At 37.4% G+C, this 21011-nt stretch overlaps 1 protein-coding gene across 10 annotated transcripts in view; it reads left to right on the forward strand.

Annotated features, from left to right (window-relative positions):
- cacna1bb (calcium channel, voltage-dependent, N type, alpha 1B subunit, b) overlaps positions 1 to 21011 on the forward strand; it is a 176730-nt gene that overhangs the window by 105663 nt on the left and 50056 nt on the right. For 4 of the 10 annotated variants that reach the window (XR_012371170.1, XM_073871366.1, XM_073871365.1 and 1 more), the window contains exons 7-24: positions 16 to 131; positions 483 to 572; positions 813 to 902; positions 1329 to 1547; positions 2315 to 2427; positions 2686 to 2798; positions 2891 to 3022; positions 5217 to 5289; positions 5412 to 5529; positions 7978 to 8045; positions 8683 to 8789; positions 10899 to 10961; positions 13599 to 13634; positions 14095 to 14733; positions 14889 to 15064; positions 19511 to 19637; positions 19769 to 19898; positions 20820 to 20879. Coding sequence is in view for 9 of the 10 variants with exons in the window: in XM_073871366.1 (XP_073727467.1) it covers positions 16 to 131; positions 483 to 572; positions 813 to 902; positions 1329 to 1547; positions 2315 to 2427; positions 2686 to 2798; positions 2891 to 3022; positions 5217 to 5289; positions 5412 to 5529; positions 7978 to 8045; positions 8683 to 8789; positions 10899 to 10961; positions 13599 to 13634; positions 14095 to 14733; positions 14889 to 15064; positions 19511 to 19637; positions 19769 to 19898; positions 20820 to 20879 (2470 nt within the window). In the remaining variant the exon portion in view is untranslated. The remainder of the gene's footprint in view (positions 1 to 15; positions 132 to 482; positions 573 to 812; positions 903 to 1328; positions 1548 to 2314; positions 2428 to 2685; positions 2799 to 2890; positions 3023 to 5216; positions 5290 to 5411; positions 5530 to 7977; positions 8046 to 8682; positions 8790 to 10898; positions 10962 to 13598; positions 13635 to 14094; positions 14734 to 14888; positions 15065 to 19510; positions 19638 to 19768; positions 19899 to 20819; positions 20880 to 21011) is intronic. The other 6 variants (XM_073871373.1, XM_073871372.1, XM_073871367.1 and 3 more) reach the window with 5 other exon arrangements.

A 21011-nucleotide genomic window follows, 5' to 3' on the forward strand; every position in this document is an offset into this window, starting at 1 on the left:
TGTGTTTGGTCTCAGGGAGTTTGCCAAAGAGAGAGAACGAGTGGAGAAGAGGCAGGAGTTCCTGAAGCTCCGCAGACAACAGCAGATTGAGAGAGAGCTCACTGGATACCTGGAGTGGATCTGCAAAGCAGGTGAGTCTTAGATCTACTTTTTATGTATGTATTTTGCTGTATATCCACACACAATCTTTGTTCTCACTTGCTTAATTTGCTAAAATATTTAAATTATATTTCTTAATGCTAAGGCAGGCAGTTCTATTGTGAAGCCTATAGCACGTCAGCTTTGAAAGCATCTCACTCCCCCTATAGAGCAACAACAAAAGTGGTCTAAATAATTTAAACAAATGTATTGTGTATCTTAATTTGAAAAATATTGTCTATCCTATAGCTTTAACCTAAACATACAGAACATGTATGGTTCTGAATATAATTTATAATGTGATATAATTCATAATACATTTTACTTGAACTTTTTTGTTACAGAGGAGGTGTTGCTGGCTGAGGAGGACCAGAATGCTGAGGAGAAATCTCCTCTGGATGGTGCGTGGTATAGGAGAAAACAGAACAATCCAGGTGAAAAGAGGGCTACTGTAGGGCATGGGGCTGATTTATCATAGTTTGCTATGATAAACCAGGCCAGTGGAAGGAAGGTTATTCTTAAACCTGTAGGTTTGTAGATTTCCTCAAGTTTGCAAAGTGGACGTCCGACAGTTGGATTTTTGTGCACTTTTCCAAATTTTCTAGGAAAATTTAGTCTGGTATGATGTTTTTTGCTTACTAACTATGTGTGTGCGTGTTCATTTGTTTGTTTAGTTTTAAAAAGAGCAAAGAGCAGAAAGGGTAGAAATGACCTCATAAGTGCTGAGGAAGGAGATGAACATTTCACAGACATCTCTTCTGTTGGTAAGGCTTCACCTTTGACCTTGTCTCTTACCAAAAACAGCTAACATACCTGAAACATTTGCTGCACATGCTGGGGCAAGTCGACACCCTCATATTCCTCAACAGTTTCCTGCATCCTTCCACCACCCTTTCTAACCAGAAAATCTGGGTTTGTGCCAAATACAGAGCCCTCTCCTCAGTCAACGTGCCAAATACACAATGCCATTTGTTTTATCTGACTTATTTATAAGTGTGAACTCGAGAAAGAACATGATACTGTACAGCTACTATACATTTTGTAGACTTCAACCCATCAGATGACAACTTTGAAACTCCTGAAGTGTTTCCAACTGTGCCCTATGCATTCGATGTTCAGCCAATGATCCATGGACATGATGTCTAAAGCTAAAGAATATATTTTACTTAATTTGTGTTCCTTTTCTCTAGCGCCTCCTGGATCACCGTTTGCCAGAGCAAGCCTAAAGAGCAGTAAGAATGACAGCTCGTCGTACTTCCGTCGGAAGGAGAAGAGGGTTCGCTTCTTCATTCGACGGATGGTGAAGGCACAAAGTTTTTACTGGATCGTCCTGTGTTTGGTGGGACTGAACACATTGTGCGTGGCCATAGTTCACTATGACCAGCCTGAGTGGCTCACCAGGGCTTTGTGTAAGTGGTGTACTTCTTGTTTGACAAGAGTTTCTTTTTCCGGGTGGATCATCAAGACTATTGGTCCTCCTAGTTGTCAATCACAAGTGTTGCGCAATTGCATTTTTTTAAAAGTGGAGAAGGCGGTTCTTTTCTAAAATTCGAGAAAATCCACACTAAAATTAACACTAATTTGAATTCTGAGTTAAGTTATTAATCTTTAAAGGGACACTCCACTTTTTTTGAAATTATGCTAATTTTCCAGCTCCCCTAGAGTTAAACATTTGATTTTTACCGTTTTGGAATCCATTCAGCTGATCTCTTGGTCTGGTGCTAGCACTTTTAGCATAGCTTAGCATAATCCATTGAATCTGATTAGACCATTAGCATCACGCTAAAAAATAACCAAAGAGTTTTGATATTTTTCCGATTTAAAACTTGACTCTTGTGTAGTTAAATCGTGTACTAAGACTGACGACAAATTAAAAGTTGCAATTTTCTAGGACGATATGGCTAGGAACTATACTCTCATTTTGGCGTAATAATCAAGGACTTTGCTGCCGTAACATGGCTGCAGGAGACGCAATGATATTACGCACTGCCCGAAAATAGTCAGCATGTCAAAAGGCTGAAAAATATTGAAGTATAATTGTTTTAGCTATCTAAATTCCCAGCTCTACCTTGTAGTATGAACGTTGGATGAAGTATGAATGGTTGTGTGTGTCAAGATAGAAACTTGGTTGTTGATGGATAACCTAATCTCTTCTTTCATTTCTACTGGCTGTTAGACCTGGCAGAGTTTGTGTTCCTGGGTCTGTTTCTGACAGAAATGACCCTGAAGATGTACGGCCTGGGGCCCAGAAACTACTTTCACTCTTCATTCAACTGTTTTGACTTTGGGGTGAGTCACATGCTCATGATTCAGAAAGGCCTAGTGAATTCTGATCCAGTCTAATATTATGATCCAGTCGTACAATGATACTCATGACTCCTCAACGCCACAGGGAAAGGCAGAGATTATGACTAAGTGATTTTTTTCAAGTAATTTAAATAAAAGTGTTTTCTTAACAATGGCTATCTGCTTGTTTAAATGAGAAACAACACAAAGCAAACACACATACAGTACTGTAACTAAGAAATTCTTGGTTTATATTGTCAGGTGATAGTGGGGAGTATTTTTGAGGTGATATGGGCAGCGATCCAGCCCGGCGCGTCTTTTGGCATCAGTGTTCTGAGAGCCCTGCGTCTGCTCCGTATATTTAAAGTAACCAAGTAAGTAGATTAATATCTTCTTCAGTCAGTGTATACATTGAGAGTAGATTGTCTCCATTTTATTTACTCCCCTTATCTTGCTTTCATTGCAGATACTGGAACTCTCTAAGGAATCTTGTGGTTTCTCTGTTAAACTCAATGAAGTCCATTATCAGCTTGCTCTTCCTCCTCTTCCTCTTCAGTGTGGTGTTTGCTCTGTTGGGAATGCAGCTCTTTGGAGGCCAGTAAGTCAAATTTAAATTATTTTACATGCTGGTCAAAACACAATGACTTTATCCTGGATTTCACTTTTATATACTCTCATGTTAAATCAAACTTGTATGACATCATTCAGGCACTTTCTTGCTTGTAGCACACTTGAATTTTGACCAAAGAATTAAAGTGAACTCACTCTTCTCCATCCCCACTTATTGTTTATGTTTTGTCAAAATCCAATCCATTCATCCCAATCCGTCCACAGTAATCCCTCTACCCATGTGTTAGAGACTGATGGTGCATGCCAGCAGGGATTTAGATCTTTCCACCGTAAGCTCTGATTATTCAATGTGTCTGCTTGCTTTAATGAACGGCAACCCGCTGACAACAAGCTTGATGAATAAAAGCTTTAGTCACCATGCCCCCACCATGCTATTAGGCTACATGTAACAAATATCCACCAGTCAATTAGGAACCTTGTGTAAATACTTCCAGTTAAAAGATTGAACCCATTAACCCTGAGCTTATAGACAGCGTCTTATAAAGTAGCAGTCTTTTCTGTGAATGCATCTATTAGTCATTGCAGAAAGAGCGTGTGTCGCAGGAAGAGAGGCATATTTAGGATTCACATGGGAAATTATATCCACAACACTCCAAATAAGTCTCCTGTTTGAGAGTAGATTCTTCATTGGGACACAAAATAGTTATGATGCTCATAAATGAGGATGTGTTCTGATAGATGGCGCTTCACATCATGCTGTGACGTCAGTGTTAATTCACACCTTCCACTGGCTCTTTCGTGCACAGCTCTTTAACAAGGGTTTAAAAATGGTGCATGATCGTATTAACTAACCAGGGGTGTGTTTTCTAATGCTGAGTTTACACCAAATGCGTTTCAGGCGTGAAAATCGTGGCTAGACCGATTCAACAGTAAATAGGCTTGTTCGACTTCATCCTGTGCCGCAAAACCGACAGCCGGATGACGTCAAAGTTCAGCGAGAGCGATTTAAAAGCAAACTCCTCGAATGATTTCGAGCATCGCTCTTGTGGTACTTTGACCTCATCATAGTTTGAAATCTATAGTTATTTGATTCTTTGTTTTTCTGATTAATATAAAATTCATATATGTAGAGCAGAGAAATAAGATTTGTTTTCTTGGGGTGCATGCCCTAGAAAAATACTTATATGGACCTCGGTATTTATTAAATTCTGTGTACGGCTCTGGTCAAAGCAAACAGCAAGCACGGGGTATGCGTGCTTGTCAATGATGGCCATTAAATCCGCTGAGTTTTACCAAATGTATTCATATCCCTAATGGTATATATTTTGACCTTTGTAAAGGGTACTGCATGCATGTCCTTGTGACAGCTTGGTTACATATTTTGACAATTTTTTCAAGCAGTGTACCCAAACTATAACGTTTGCAGGTAATTGTACTACAATAATTTTTCAGAAAAGTGCTCTCTATGGTCGCTTTTAAACGAAACTTGGGAGTTTATTGATGTCTTCTATGATTAGGTTGCAAAAATACTTGTGATTTTCAGTTGCTCATGCAAATTAGAATGAGATGAAGAATTTGAGATGTAGCCCTCCAGCAGAACATCTTGTTAAATGAGCCTCTGTCATTGTGCATTGTTTTTATTGTTTGATTGTCTTCTTCGGTTTCGAGGCCCTCAAGACATCATTTTGTTCAGATCTGTTGTCTGCACTAGAAGACAGTGAGTGTTTACATGTAGATGAGATCTGGTGATATAATATTATAGTAATATCTGAATTAGTCTTTACTCACTTGTTTCACTTTCATTCTTTCTTGGTCTAATGATGATTGACTAAATAATGATGATGATGATGATGATGATGATTTTGAACTTGCTCTCTACAGTATCACAGTTGCTTGTGCAAAATTTATGAGCTGAAGTATGAGTAATCTGTGAGGATACTTTTACAGATTTGAACTAAAATGATACATTTTTAAAATACTTCTTTGTTTGTATGGATGCAGTACATTTAAGTTCTTTCTAGTGATAAGTTGATGCTTATAAGCACCATCATTTTAAACTGGTAATATTTGGTGTCTTGCTCAAGGATAAAACATTGAAAAAAGTCTTAATATCAATAACTCATTAACTTTTTGGGAGTAAACAAACTATAAATGACAACAGAGTCTTAATTTTGGCTCTCAAGGCTTTTTACATGGTGTAATCGACCTATTTTTCCAACTAGGTTTAATTTTGAAGATGAAACGCCCACAACTAACTTTGACAGCTTTCCTGCAGCCATAATGACAGTCTTCCAGGTACACTTTATATTCATTTGGTCTCATGAATGCTTAATGTGCGCTTCTTATGAAACAGTTTGTTTTTTGCAAAGAGTATTGTATTTTATTTTGCGTGCCTGACCTGTTTGTGCCTCTTGAAGATTTTGACAGGAGAGGATTGGAATGCCGTGATGTATCACGGGATTGAGTCTCAAGGAGGCGTCCGGAGTGGAATGTTCTCATCTGTCTACTTCATTGTTCTTACACTTTTTGGAAACTGTATCCTAGAGCTTAGCGTACAGACAAAAAGATGTGCAGTACATCTATGTTAAATTTGCTTTCCTGATGAAATACTGCTAAAATAATAATCTGTCTTAAGGGAAGTTCAACTTTTTTTGAAAATATACTAATTTTCCTGCTCCCCTTGAGTTAAACATTTAATTTTGACCGTTTTAGAATTCATTCAGCTGATCTCCGGGTCTGGCGCTAGCACTTTTAGCATAGCTTAGCACAATCTATTGAATCTGATTAGACCATTAGCATCACGCTAAAAAATAACCAAAGAGTTTTAATATTTTTCCTATATAAAGCTTGACTCTTCTGTAGTTACATCGTGTACTAAGACAGACAGAAAATTTAAAGTTGCAATTTTCTAGGCCGATATGGCTAGGAACTATACTCTCAATAATCAAGGACGTTGCTGCCGTAACATGGCTGCAGCAGGCGCGGAGCTATGGGCGGGCCTGGGTGGGCCTGGGCCCGCCCAGATTGACAGCTGGCCCGCCCAATCAGAAATGTAAAAAATACTACTCTGTATAGTTAGACATGTATACTACATTATGTGGTGTAATTTATCTATTGCATGTTATGTTAAAAACAGTAAAATTATAAGTAAGCCTGATAACTATTTAAAAACTATTAAAGCAGTTGAATGTTGCGTTATAATGAAATATTCCCAAGCAGCTTTCAGCCATGATCACTTTGAGAACTTTTTTTGCAAGCAAGTAGAAAACGTATTTTGAATAACAACACGTTATAAATATGTGCTGCGCGCTTTCCTCTCAATAACATAAACACACAACAAATATGACAGCGGGGTAAAAAATAGAAAGAAAACATCTGATCATAGTGATGTTGTTTGATATAGCGATATAGCAGCACTATAAGTCAAGCCACGTTTATTGCTACACTTTATACAATATAGCCTATTGCTTTTAAGCAACAAATAGCCTATCATAACAACCTATAAGCCTACTGTGTAATTGAGACATTAATTTAAGAAATGCATTAAAGCAGAAAGACGTAGGCTGCGGAAATATAGTGGGTTCACTTCAATCCACACCACAGACGTTCTTGGTTTGCTTCTTATTTATTAAATCGAGGCAATTGTTTGATCAAACATTGATTAATATTAAGATACAATTTATACAAAACGAAATTCACTTTAAAGAAAGTCTTTCTACAAAACAAACCTCGCAAAATCGCTTGCCCGACGTCCATTACGGGCTATGGCGAATTCCTGTCGGGCTAAAAAAAATGATGCGCCTTGGCCGTCGGGCGGAGGAAAAAATATTGTAATGTGTTTGCATTCTCTCAGATTTAGTTAGGTAATTATGTTGTATGTAATTCGGCGTAATCTTGTTAGCCATTACTATCCTCACTAACAAGTGAAACTGTCAGGAAATAAAGTGAAAGCATTAAATCCATTATTCCTTTCGTTCACGTCTGATATGCGCGCTCCTCGGCTCCGCTCTTCACGAGTAGGCTTGCTCTTGTGCTCATCAAAAAGTATATTAAATGTTTATTTATTTGTCATTTCGTTTAACCCCAGAGTCTAACTTTATTCTAGCAATTCCCTTTTTCTTTCTTTATTTAGTAAGTTAACTTAAATATGTGAGAACGAAAATATATTTTTAGTGATTTGCATGAAGAGAATATGATGTTAGAAGCTTCATTTTAAGCATTTAGTAACCGTATTTATTTAAACACTTTAATAGGTTATTTAAAAAAGTATAAGGTTTTTTTGGGTTCATTTATATTTCCTGTCACTGTGTGCAGGTTCTTTTTTGTAGGCTATGAGAGCCCAATATTTTTTTTACCAAAAAGGCTTAATAAATGTCAAGTTGCATTACAATTTAAAGTATCAATAATGTCAAAAATGTGACGTGCAGTTCGGGTGTGTGTGTATGCTGTTTAAATTAGTGTTCTGAAGTTTTGACGAATTTTATAGACTTGTTATAGTTTCTTATTCATAAGTGACACCCATAGATTCAGGCCCACCCGGACTTAATCCATGCCCACCCATATGTCACGTTCTGCATCCGCCACTGGGCTGCAGTAGGCGCAATGATATTACACAGTGCCCGAAAATAGCCCCCTTAGTAACTTTCAATAGCAGGGGACTATTAACTTAGTACACAATGTAACTGCAGAAGAGTCAAGTTTTAAATAGGAAAAATATCCAAACTCTTTGGCTATTTTTTAGCACGTTGCTAATGGTCTAATTAAATTCACTGGATTGTGCTAAGCTATGCTAAAAGTGCTAGCGCCAGACCCGGAGATCAGCTGAATAGATTCCAAAACAGTAAAAATCAAATGTTTAACTCTAGGGGAGCTGCAAAATGCAAATGAGTAAATTTTAAAAAAAAGTTGGATGTCCCTTTAATGCAAAACTAATGAATGTTGTAATATGTAATATAGATGCTTCTCTAACCTGATAACAACCAGACACACTTCTCAATGTATTCTTGGCTATCGCTGTGGATAACCTTGCCAATGCACAAGAGCTGACAAAGGTAATCTATTCCAGACTTTAGGGTTTGTAAGTGATGTCTCAAGACCTATGCTTTTCATATAAACTGCACAAAATGATTGACATGCCAACATTGGTTTGAAGTGTTATGATGTGCTAAACAAAAAATTTGACAGGTGTAGTATTTCAGGACACATGATTCAGTGATATCTGTCAGGTAAGGGGAGATTTTCTATAAAAAGACTATCTAGATTTTCGTGTCACCTGTCATAGCTTAGACTTATAGCGTGATAACAGTTCCCATGTGTTGACAATCCAATGCTAAATCTGTGAATGATCCTTCTGCACTTTTGACATATTTGCTGTCACATTTGAACAATATTAACTCTTTACAGGCCTCTGAGATAAACACACTCCTTTCCCAAAATCTCACCCTTTCCCAAAACCTCTACACATACTGTACAGTACACAAACTAAGAATCAAATCTGTAATCTGAGATAAAGCATCAAGCATGCAAAATGATTGACATCCAGTAAATGTCTCAAGGCATTTGCTGAAAACATCTGACCGCATCTCCACACTGTGGCCATTACAACATCCTGAGCAAAATATCTCCCCTGTTACCTTAATTCTTATCTCTAATTGGCTATTAAACTTTCTGTGATACCCTTGTTTACAGGATGAAGAGGAGCAAGAGGAAGCAGCGAAGAAGAGCATTGCTCTTCAGAAGGCCATGGAGGTGAAGGAGGTCAGTCCCATGTCTGCGGCCAACATCTCCATAGCAGCGTAAGTTTCTGTTACACATTGCTCTCTTCAACTTTTGTTGTGCTATTGGACTTTTTCTATTATGTACACCGAAGCTGTTTGTTATGTCCTGTCGTTGTGATTGTTTGATTGATTTTTCAATCAATATCAATGTGACCCTGGCCTTCTCCTACACCTGCTCTGTGTAGTCTGTTCTTCCTAACTTTGTTAACTTTGTGCTTTAGGGTAAGTTTGCATTAATGCTACATTAGTCTAAGCAAGATTCTCTTTTTTACATTTTGTATTTTAATGTATGTTATGTTACCTGCAGAGGTAGTATGATATCATGTTAAATGTGCAAATTTAGCAAGAAAGCATCTGTAAGGTAAAAAAACTATACATAATATATGAATTTGTTTAAGTTCATTTGTTTTGTTTGTTGTTTGTTATGCATGTTTGTTGTCCACAAAAATCAGTATTTTCTAATGATTATTTTCTCTGGTTGTTCCACTTGTCATTACCATTATTTGTTTTCATATGTGTAACTATTTCTTTTTGTTTACAGAGCACATGAAGTTCACATTATTAACCTCAATTTTATGTTATAACATTAAATCACAACATAAATGTGTTTACAAAACTGCAGACCATACACTTTAGTGATGTGGTTTGATTATTGTTTTGTAATTAATTAGTTTGTTAATGTGTGAATTGTTAGCTTTTATGAATAAGTAAAGAGCTCAGATGCAAAACCCTCTAAGTGCATCTAACACGTTTTTTTTTTTGTTTTGTTGAAAATTAGCATTTTTATCAGGCTCTTATGTTTGGGTTCAGCAATTTCTCTTTAATGGCTAATAGTCAGGAATTAAAATGTTTACAAATAATTTAGTCATTTTCATTTTGACAAAATTTACAAATTTGTCTTTCACTGCAAAACCCTCTAAGTACATGCAAAATCTCCACATCTATACAAGTATCCAGTCACTCTTCATTGTCCTTTCTGAATAAAGGTCAAAGGCTCAAAAATTTGGTCAATATCCTAATACTGTATATATGGTAAACCTCTATTAACTCTTTTATTTTTTTTTTTTTGAAAAGGTGCCCGCCAGCATTTTTTGCGATTTTCACAAAAGTTTCACAAAATGCCTTCTGGGAAAAATTTCTTCTACAAATATATGAACATACAAATATATTAAATGAAAGAACAGACCCTCGCTTTCAAACAAACAAACAAAACGAAAAAAAAAAAAGTTTCATCCTATCTATATTTTTTCTCTGCTTATAAACTCTTAAATATTTTTAGCAAAAAGATGAAATAATTGCATTTTTGTAAAGGAATTTTGCTAGAAATCAGATTCAGAACGATTATCAAAACATACACGGAGTGTAAAAATTAATACATTTTTTTGCTTCAGTTTTTTAATGAATTGGATAAGAGCGTCATCTAGTGGATAATCGCGGTATTACAGATTACCATAAAAACACATCAGGAACACGTTTTTTTATGAGTTTGAGTTTATTTATTTAAGAAATGGGACAAAAACATAGAGCATAAAAATTGCCAAATTTAGCCATACAGGCTAGTTTTCATCAGGAACACGCTTTTTATCCAAATGTTTTCTTTTAATGGACAGGATAATTCGTCAATGGCAGGGAATGAGTTAACTGGGTAAAAAAATAAAATTCTTCTTCCATGCACTTAGAGGAGTTTGCTGAAAAATTGTTGTGACGTTTAACGAATTCTGTCAGCAAACCGGTATTTCTGAATGACCCGAGGCTGGTATTAAGCGTATTTTAAGTATTTGATAAACACATAATACGTGTTGAGAGCATTCGGTCAATATGACAATCTTATTTTTGATGGAGGTGATGTTTAGTGGCTTTTGCATCTGAGCTCTTAAATTTTTTGGTGACATTGAAGTGAAGGGTCAAAAAATTTCAAACTGTACCATTTGTAAACAATCATTTCACATCACAAGTCTGTTACTGTGTCTTTTAAGGTGTTACCAATGTTTGTGTCTTGTATTTGAAACACATGGAGTACAGGTGCACAGACAGCGTAAAAGTCACCTGTCTGCCATCTGCTCTCTCGGCACAATTCTGTTGGCGTGTGTCTCATGCGTTTGTTTTGTTCTTGTTTCGCATGTGCAGTTTTGTAAAGCAAAATCGAGATGCAATCTCTCGTAGATCTTCAGTCTGCAGCGTTCATTCACTGTGAGTTCTGCTCTCAATATCTCCTTCTCTCCTCCTCTCTTCCTCCTGTCCTCCTCCTCCTGTTCTCCTTTCCTCTCCTCATTGGTTTTATCTTCTCATTGTTCTCTCCCTGTCTTTTGGATCGTGACTAGTCTCGTTGATTTTGGGGGAGTTATAGCATCACTATAAGTGGTAGACAAATGCTTTCATACAGAGTCCATTTTTTCAGCACTGGCATTTTGGCCATTATCAGCAGCCCTTTATTTTATTAAAGCTGTGTATATGTAAGCGTCTGGTGTTAGTATGGGTATTAGTAGGGTTCTTCTCGTTTTTCTTTCGTATTAATGCTCTTAGAAAGAAAGCGCGCCAAGAATTTTTGTCTAAATTGACCAAATTTTATCTTATATTTAAAAACAAACTTAAAGTCTGAGTGTTATGTAGTCCGTATAATTTTAATATTTGTTAGAATAATGTAATGCAGGTGCTAAGCTGGTTGCCAAGCTGTTACAGGTGGTTTCTAAGTAGTGTAATTAATGTACAGTATAAGTTAGTTAGTCCTAGCATACCTGTCAACTCTCACGGTTTTCCTCGGATTGTATCCCATTGTTTGCCGCCGCATCTGCATCATAGCTTGCCGGAGCTCGCTGTCGGCACTCATTGAAATAAATGACGACGGACGGTGTAAATGTACAGTAAGTCGCTTTGGATAAAAGCGTGTGCCCACTGCATATATGTAATACTATGTTTGCTTCACCTGTGATAAAGCAAGTAGCAGTATATTAGCAGCGCCCCGAGGATGCAGGGCGATACGCAAAGTTACAAAAAAATGCAGTGCACACTACATTAAACTCAGCAGGCAGGTCTACCTACTTCCTGTGTACACAAACGCGCACATTTTGGTGTTTGGTAATGTTGCGTTTGGGAATTTTCCCTTATTTTCAAATCCCAATGTTGACAGGTATGTCCTGGTAAGAGCAGAAATTAGTATAACTTATTAGTAAGCACATACACTCACCTAAAGAATTATTAGGAACACCATACTAATACTGTGTTTGACCCCCTATCGCCTTCAGAACTGCCTTAATTCTACATTGAATTGATTCAACAAGGTGCTGAAAGCATTCTTTAGAAATGTTGGCCCATATTGATAGGATAGCATATTGCAGTTGATGGAGATTTGTGGGATGCACATCCAGGATACGAAGCTCCCATTCCACCACATCCCAAAGATGCTCTATTGGGTTGAGATCTGGTGACTGTGGGGGCCATTTTAGTACAGTGAACTCATTGTCATGTTCAAGAAACCAATTTGAAATGATTCGAGCTTTGTGACATGGTGCATTATCCTGCTGGAAGTAGCCATCAGAGGATGGGTACATGGTGGTCACAAAGGGATGGACATGGTCAGAAACAATGCTCAGGTAGGCCGTGGCATTTAAACGATGCCCAGTCGGCACTAAGGGGCCTAAAGTGTGCCAAGAAACATCCCCTACGCCATTACACCACCAGCCTGCACAGTGGTAATAAGACATGATGGATCCATGTTCTCATTCTGTTTACGCCAAATTCTGACTCTACCATCTGAATGTCTCAACAGAAATCGAGACTCATCAGACCAGGCAACATTTTTCCAGCCTTCAACTGTCCAATTTTGGTGTTTGGTGTCCAATTGTAGCCTCTTTTTCCTATTTGAAGTGGAGATGACCAGGTGGTGTCTTCTGCTGTTGTAGCCCATCCACCTTAAGGTTGTGCGTGTTGTGGCTTCACAAATGCTTTGCTGCATACCTCGGTTGTAGCGAGTGGTTATTTCAGTCAAAGTTGCTCTTCTATCAGCTTGAATCAGTCGGCTCATTCACCTCTGACATCTAGCATCAACAAGGCCGCATACTGGATGTTTTTCCCTTTTCACACCATTCTTTGTAAACCCTAGAAATGGTTATCCATGAAAATCCCAGTAACTGAGCAGATTGTGAAACACTCAGACCAGCCAGTCTGGCACCAACAACCATGCCACGCTCAAAATTGCAAAAATCACCTTTCTTTCACATTTTGACGTTTAGTTTGGAGTTCAGGAGATTGTCTTGACCAGGACCACACTCCAAAATGCATTGAAGCAACTGCCATGTGATTGGTTGATTAGATAATTGCATTAATGAGAAATTGAACCGCTGTTCCTAATAATCCTTTAGGTGAGTGTATAGTACTGTATTTGTAAGCACACATTGAGCTTGTTATTCTACAGTACCTTCTCCCACCCTTAGATAGATGTATTATATATGTGAAGCCTTTCAAAGGCCACTTTGATTTTTTTATCCTTTGACAGTGAAGACGTTTTTCAATATGAATGAAGGCCAAACTAAACAGAGCAGCCTGGGTGTGCTGTCTGCAAGCTGCAGCGGTCATTTGAACGAACATTTTTTTTGTAATGCATGAATTTGTGTGCATTGAAATTCGACTCAAACCGAAATCTTCATGTTGTTTGTGTGCCACGTGTGTATTCAACATTTACATGTATAAGTGTGTCTTTGTCATCTGTTCTGTGTCTTTCACACATCTTGTGTTTTCCTCTCTCTAAACTCCTGTTCATATACAGTGTTTGTTTGTCTTTAACATGTCTGTCGTTTTTGTGTATTGTGCGACCCTGAATGTGTCTCATAGGAGTTATGTCTACACTCCGTGTCGTCGCTTTGTGAGGTATAGTGCCATGGCTCAGGATGTTAATTTTATAATTGTTATCACATCTTTATTTTTTTGTTGTTATTATTAGCACAGCTTGTTAGTACATCATTAGCACTTTTGAGTGCCTTTAGCCTCTCGATAATCTCATTCTGACAATGGAACATCATTTGGACGTAAGTTACATCTAAATGAGATGCATGAATCCCAGGGGCATGACATGTAGAAATAAAACGTCTCTGCCAACCAACCAATTGGCTTTTTTGGAAATTGTAAGACATATCATTCACCACATTATTTTCATTCCCTTTAAAGTCCACTTTAATCGATTACATACCCGACTATACTACAGTATATATCCGATGGCATTTATTTAATTAAATCTCATTTTGATTAACAAGCAGTGGTGTGTACATGGATGTGGGTAAGACACAACATATGTGTGTAATTCAAGTGAACGTTCTCCCCTCCTACTCAGTAAAGAACAGCAAAGGTCCCTTCAGAAGATGTCCATATGGGAGCAGCGCACCAACCAGCTGCGCAGACAAAACGTGCTCAGCAGCAGCGAAGCCCTCTACAACGAATTAGAGCCCGAAGAGCGTCTGCGCGTGTCTACGGCCCTGCACCTCCGACCTGACATGAAGACCCATCACGATCGCCCGCTAGTAGTGGACAATCGAGAAGGCACCACAGAAAACCCTAAACCCCCGACCCCAGAGTTACAAACCTCCTCCGCCCACCAGAGGAAACACCACCGATGTCGAGGAGAAAACGGAGATACGGGAGAGGGGCGACACCACAGGCATCACAGCCGAAACCGAGACCACCATGGGTGCCTGGAGCGCACGGCCAGTCAGGATGGAGGACATAGGTACTATCGTGGACCTGGATCTCCAGAAGAGGGCCGGGAGGTGGAAGAGAGACACCACCACTCGAGGCGGTCTAATGGGAATGGCAATGGTACGGTTGGTAACGGAGGCAGGGGCGAGAGCAGGGTACGAGGTCACAGAGAGGGAGAAGTAAGTAATGGAGACAGAAGGAGACATCGACCACGAATGAAAGCTCAGTCTACGCTAGATGGAGAGGAATTCAGGGAGAAAGGAGGAAGAGGACACAGGTGAATTCTTGAGTGAAATAACTAAAATTTTAACCAACTCTGTATTTCTGCTCTGATAAGATTGGGTTTATGATAAATTATGGCATTCAATTAGCTCTTTGAAATGTGTCTTTTACATAATTGTGTTATTTTGTTCACATTTTTTGCTGTAACAGGGGCAGACCAACAGAAACAGGAGACAGCAGTTTAGCCACCAGCCCCATGCAGTCTCCAACTGAAGAGAAGCCAGAAGACAAAGATAATCTAAAAAACAGCACCAGAGCCTGTCTAACCGGAGTCAACATTCCTGTTACTATTACTGCTCCACCAGGAGAGACCACCATCATTCCCAGTAAGTGTTGATTATCATTTTCAAATAAAATTATATATAATTATAATTGAATAACTTTAAAATAGTGTGCATGAATGTTACATGGTAAACAAGTTTCAGTCATTAAAAGACAGTATGTAGAAGTAGTGTAGTGTAGTGAAGTGTAGTATATATTCAGTATTTTTATTTGTCATACACACAGTTATGTAACTATACAGCTTGCAGTGAAATAAAATTTGTAAAACTAAATAACAGTAAAATATTATTTAAAACTAAAATATTTACAAAATAAAAATGTAAGGGGAGTTTGGAAATGAAAAGGAGTGTAACTGAGTACCAGTTGTAGTGTAGCATAGCATAGGATATCATAGTATGTAGTGCAGTACTGTATAGTGTAGTGTAGTGTAGTGTTCTGTAGTTTAGTGTAGTGTAGTGCAGTGTAGTGTTGTGTAGTGTATAGTATAGTTAAGCAATATCGCTCGAGTAGGAGTGTGATATAGCTCTATATCATCACGGCTGTGATTAGGCCAGAGGCACGAGGCCGTAGGCCTCTGAGACTCCGAGAGTGATATTGCTTTATACAACAGTTCGACGGCACACGTTTGAAAAACGAAAACTAGAAAACAACAACAGAGATATTTTAAAAGCCTCTTTGTTTGAGAACTACTTCTTCCGCCACGGATTTGAGGGGGGCCAGAATGACAGGTAACACTTTCGGCTGCTTTGAATCTCATAATAACTCAATGGACGGAAAAGCCGTTACTTTATATTACCGTTTCTTGGTCACAAAGTGTAGTTTTAAGATTAGTTCAGTCGAGAATATATATTTATTATATTTAAATCTACAGTCGATTAGTAAAGATAGCGCCTGTTTGAATGTTTGCTTAGTGAGATTCGGTACGTATGAGATCCAAAGCATGAGCGGACGTCAGTGTTCACTCACCCCGCTGACCACCGCCCTCTCTGGGCTACATCTCTGACAGGGATTCCCTGGCTCTGATATTCACCTTGTTTGTTTTTGATGGTCAAAATGAGATCAAATCAGCAGTATTTGGTGTCATGATAAAACTATTACTTGTTTTCTTATTCATATTTAGTGTCTTTTGTGTTGTTATTGTTTTTGCGCGAGGTAAAAGTTAATAAAACTATACTTATATAATGTTACTATTGGTTTCCCATTTACTCTTAACGCGATACGAGCACTCGATTATTATTAAACTTTGTTCTTGTCAGTACTATATAAAACGTTTTTTTATAAGTGTCAGAGAGATGTTTTTGCATGCTGCTTAGAAATATACCAGTGGCGATATTCTCATAACATGTTTTAATAGTCATGTCGCGATTAAATAAATGATCAATGTCCACATTTAAAAGCTGCGGTGCTTACCTGCAGTTCCACTGTGTTTTCGCGTTCTGATAAGAGATATAGCTCTAGAAGAAAAAACGAGTGTTTACATTCCTCTTTCCAAGTGTCCACACGATGTGACAAGCCATCAATCCCATTAAGTTTAACGTAACATCCAAGAGCACTGATCTTTGACGGAATAATAACTTCCGATTGGGGATTCACAGACTGATTTATGAGCTAGTGAACTAATAAGACACACGGAGAGTGTTTAAAAACAGCGCGTCTGTGTTTTTCCATTCAGAGATGAGCCTGTTTAGGACCTCCATTCACTAGGTGGCGGAATGATACGAAAGGTGAAGCGGTTACAGTGCCGTTATCAGGACAATCGCATAGCTCTAAGCCAATCAGATTCGAGAACCAGAAAGAACTGTTGTATAGTATAGTATAGTATAGTATAGTATAGTATAGTATAGTATAGTATAGTATAGTATAGTATAGGGATGCACCGTTACCGATACTGGTATCGGTTATCAGCCTCAATACCACATTTTCTAAAGTACTCATACTCGTTAAAAGTCCCCCAATACCGGGGATCGAAACCAAACTGAGAAATGTCTATGTTTGAGCGGCATGTAAGGGGTTAATGCCTCTTGTGTTGTCCAAAGAGGCAGAGTTTACAACAAACTGGAAAACTAGTCCCTTGGTTTTTTGTTAAATTATATGACTAAAGCTGTTACCTGTAAATTTAAATCATGTTTTTTTTTATTAAGTACTGTACTCTGTATCGGTATCGGCAAGTACTGAAATGCAAGTACTCGTAATTCAAAAAAGTGGTATCGGTGCATCCCTAGTATAGTATAGTATAGTAGTAATACAGTATAGTATGTTTTTTATGGCCATCTCAATTTTTTTTAACTTTTTTTAACATTGTTATGCTGCCCTTTTTTATGGAACAAGCTTCCTTATGACATCCGAAGTAGTGCTGACTTTTAAATCTCGGTTAAAAACATATCTTTTTAGACAGGCACATTTTTTTAAGCTGCATTATTTTTATTTTTTTTATTTATTGTAAATTGTCTGTTATGCATTTTATTACTGTTCTATGTTTTACTTTTTGTAAGGTGCCATTAGTCCCATGAAAGACACCTTTAAATAAAATATATTATTATTAGGGCTGAAATATTATGAAAAATTTTAATCTAATTAATTACATACTCTGTGATTAATTAATCTAAATTAATTGCATCCTTTTTTTCTGTAAAAAATTAAATATTTCAATTTAAATGAATCAATGAATAATCAGCATTAGTGACATTAAGGTTCAAAAAGTCTTTTATTATTATTTTCATTGTGCAAATAATGGCCATAACAATCAACAAAATGACCAACAGTAATTTTCTGGGGAAATAAATGCAAAAGTGCTTCAGGAAGATTATTTACCAAAAGTTTAACAGTGCAGTATCATTTACAGGGCTTTTTGTGCAATTGTGCAACATAAACCTTAAATAAAAAATCAGCCCCTTTACCTTTGTTATTACGGGACGTGCTAGGTTGTACCTCCGGATTAACGTTAACTCCTGGATGGTTTGCATTGATGTGGTACTTTAGAGTGGACCGGTGATATGCAAATTCCTTGCTGCAGACATTGCAGACGACTTTATTTTTATCATCACTTTCATCGGGCAGTTTTTTATAAGTAAATGTTCCAATCAATGATCCAGTCACCGCCAGGGTAATTCTCGTCTCCCCCCTTCGTTTTACAGTCGAATAGTGGCTAGAATGTTTCCAGGTTTAAAGTTCAATACGGAATGAATTAATATGCAATATTTTTATTTTTTTGACAGCCCTAATTATAATTATTATTATCATTACTATTATTATAAAATAATAAACAGTAAAATATTAATCTTCTTACTCTTATATTGCTTTAAAGTCATATACAACATGTTTTTTTATGTTGTATAACAAAAAAGCTGTCTAATATAGTGTTTTTTAAACTTTATAGTGCCAAGGATCCATAATATTATGAACCTTTTGTGAGGGACCCCTTACCTAAAATATGTATCAAGTATTTTTATGTATAACAACAAATCTTATTGGCTACACTTGTATTGCACTTGTAAAATTGATTTGTATTGCAGCAACTTGGACAATACATTTTGTTTGTAGCTGCTTTACGAGGATTACAAAACCCAGTGAGTGAGATAAAGGGGACTGAAATAAAGAAAAACACACAAAGCAAATGCAGTATAAACTATGTTGGTAAGAAATGAGAGATAAACCTTGAAACCTAAAAAAATAAAAAATAAATATTACATTCTATTAATAGCCTCAATTTTAATATTTATTTATTACATATTTTTTATTTTAGCTTGCCTTCTTCTATGTATGTTTTAAACAATGATAAAACATATCAGCGAGTCAAATTAAATAAAATCAACAAGTAAAACAAAAAAGTTTCGAATAGACTATATCAAAAAAGTAGCCTTCCAGTTTTTATCCATTTTATCCAAAAGATAGGACCCCTGCCCTAGAACCCCCTGAAGGTCCTTGGACCCCAATTTGAAAGTCCCAGGTCTAATTGTGTGTCCATTTCCATAAAAATGGCTTTCAAGCTAAAAAAATAAAGAATTATACACCTCAACGGACGGTACATTCATGCGGAGCAAAAGCGTTAACGCTTGACGGAAGGCTTGTCTGAAGTGTGGCCAACAGGTCTTCCATCAACGTAATTGGCTGGCTCTGCCTAGGTTATTTGCATAAGGTGATCTGATTGGCTGACGTACGCATTGCCGCTTGAAAAGTTGAGAAATGGCACTGATGCGCCGCAGACAGATCCACAATTCAGTTCGGCAACACATGATGTCACCCAATAAAAGTGAATGGGAAGCGTTAACGCTTGCGCCTCGTGTGAATGCACCGTAAAATTAGCAACCTGGGTATACTAAATAAGTTAAATTAGCATTCTTGTTTCACAGAAAGAAACTGTCTGTGTATATTTAATTTACATTCTACAGAACCATTTTAAAAGATACAAAACAAGCCGACCACATTGATTGTTTCTTTGAAACATGTGACTTTGCTTTATATCTTTGCTGTAATGATCATCTCTTTGACAGTGAACAACATTGATGGTGACAGCCAACTGCTGAATGAAGAAAAGAAAGATCTTGAGGAGCTGGATCAAAACGCTCCTAAACACATCCTGCCATACAGCTCCATGTTTGTGTTTGGTCCCTCAAACCCGTAAGTGGTTCTTATAATAGAAAATAACTACAATAAGTACTAAATCCAATATGTCGCTTGAATTGTTCTAAAAAGACATTTTGCTTATTGTACCCACTTTACAGTATGATGTTATCCTTTTCCTTTTGTAGTGTTCGACGGCTGTGTCATTATGTGGTGAACTTGCGATACTTTGAGATGTGTATTCTCACAGTCATCACCATGAGCAGCATCGCACTTGCAGCCGAAGACCCTGTGCAGGCCAATGCCCCCCGCAACAATGTAAGACATACACACACTGTTCTGTTACCCTTAATCCTTTTGGTTTCAGAAAAAGTTTTTAATGTTTATCTTTATTACTCCAGCTATCATGTCATTGATTAGTTTCATCGTCTATCACTGCAAGGCGGTGTTATAAAATCACTGTTTACATAACTGAAGAACAGTTTTCCAGGGCAATATGGTAGCTCTTGTCTGAACTGTCTTACAGAGGGTTGTCGCCCCACATTGGCATTATATTGTACTTATAGACACTCCCATGGGCCGTTGTTTTTCCTTTCGTTCGACTTAAGCATTTGCTGTTCATGTATGAAAAATGAAAGAGGGAAAATATTCAGCTTTTCTTCTGTGTTTTCTTTTTGAAGAAGAATTTATACTGTATCCAGGGGCGTAAATCCTGGGGAGGTTGGAGGGGACAAGCCTCCCTATTTGAGGGTTGCCCCTGAAAAAATACCATGAAACTATGCGTATTATAAAAAATAAAAAGATGTGTAGTTAAAATAAGTGTGTAGTAAAACAATACAAATGCAAACAGAGCAAAAATGCCTTTTAAGTTTATAAACACCCCTCCCTTGAACTCCCACTTTTTCGAAGGGCACTTTGGGAAGGGGACGTTGCTCAAGATAAAGAGAAATGATGTTGTTTTTCATTACTCTGTTCGCAAAGTGTATTTTAATCGGCCACAGTATGAATCTGAGACACAATTGTGCAACTCCCAGAATTTATTCATCAAGAGTTTGATCTTCCAAGAGAATTGGGCATAGGGATGATCACTTCCAATTGAAATTAACTACTCGGCAAAATACAAAGTGATTATTTTCTCTTTAATGGATGTGATGCAGAGTCATAAAAAATTAGTAATGACTGCACAAACCAAACATGAGCTTATATTCCTAATACTCAAATGGTTTGCTTTTTCCTCAGGTGCTGAAATATTTGGACTACGTCTTCACTGGTGTGTTTACTTTTGAAATGGTTATAAAGGTAAAAAAAACTTTGTCTCACCTTGTCATTGAGTCTTGTCAAGAATTAGTCCATGTCATCCAAAATGTTGTTGTCTTTCTTTGATCAGTCGAGAAGAAATTATCTTTTTTGAGGAAAACATTCCAGGATTTT

Source organism: Misgurnus anguillicaudatus, chromosome 9, assembly GCF_027580225.2.
Source record: "Misgurnus anguillicaudatus chromosome 9, ASM2758022v2, whole genome shotgun sequence".
NCBI lineage: Eukaryota > Metazoa > Chordata > Actinopteri > Cypriniformes > Cobitidae > Misgurnus > Misgurnus anguillicaudatus.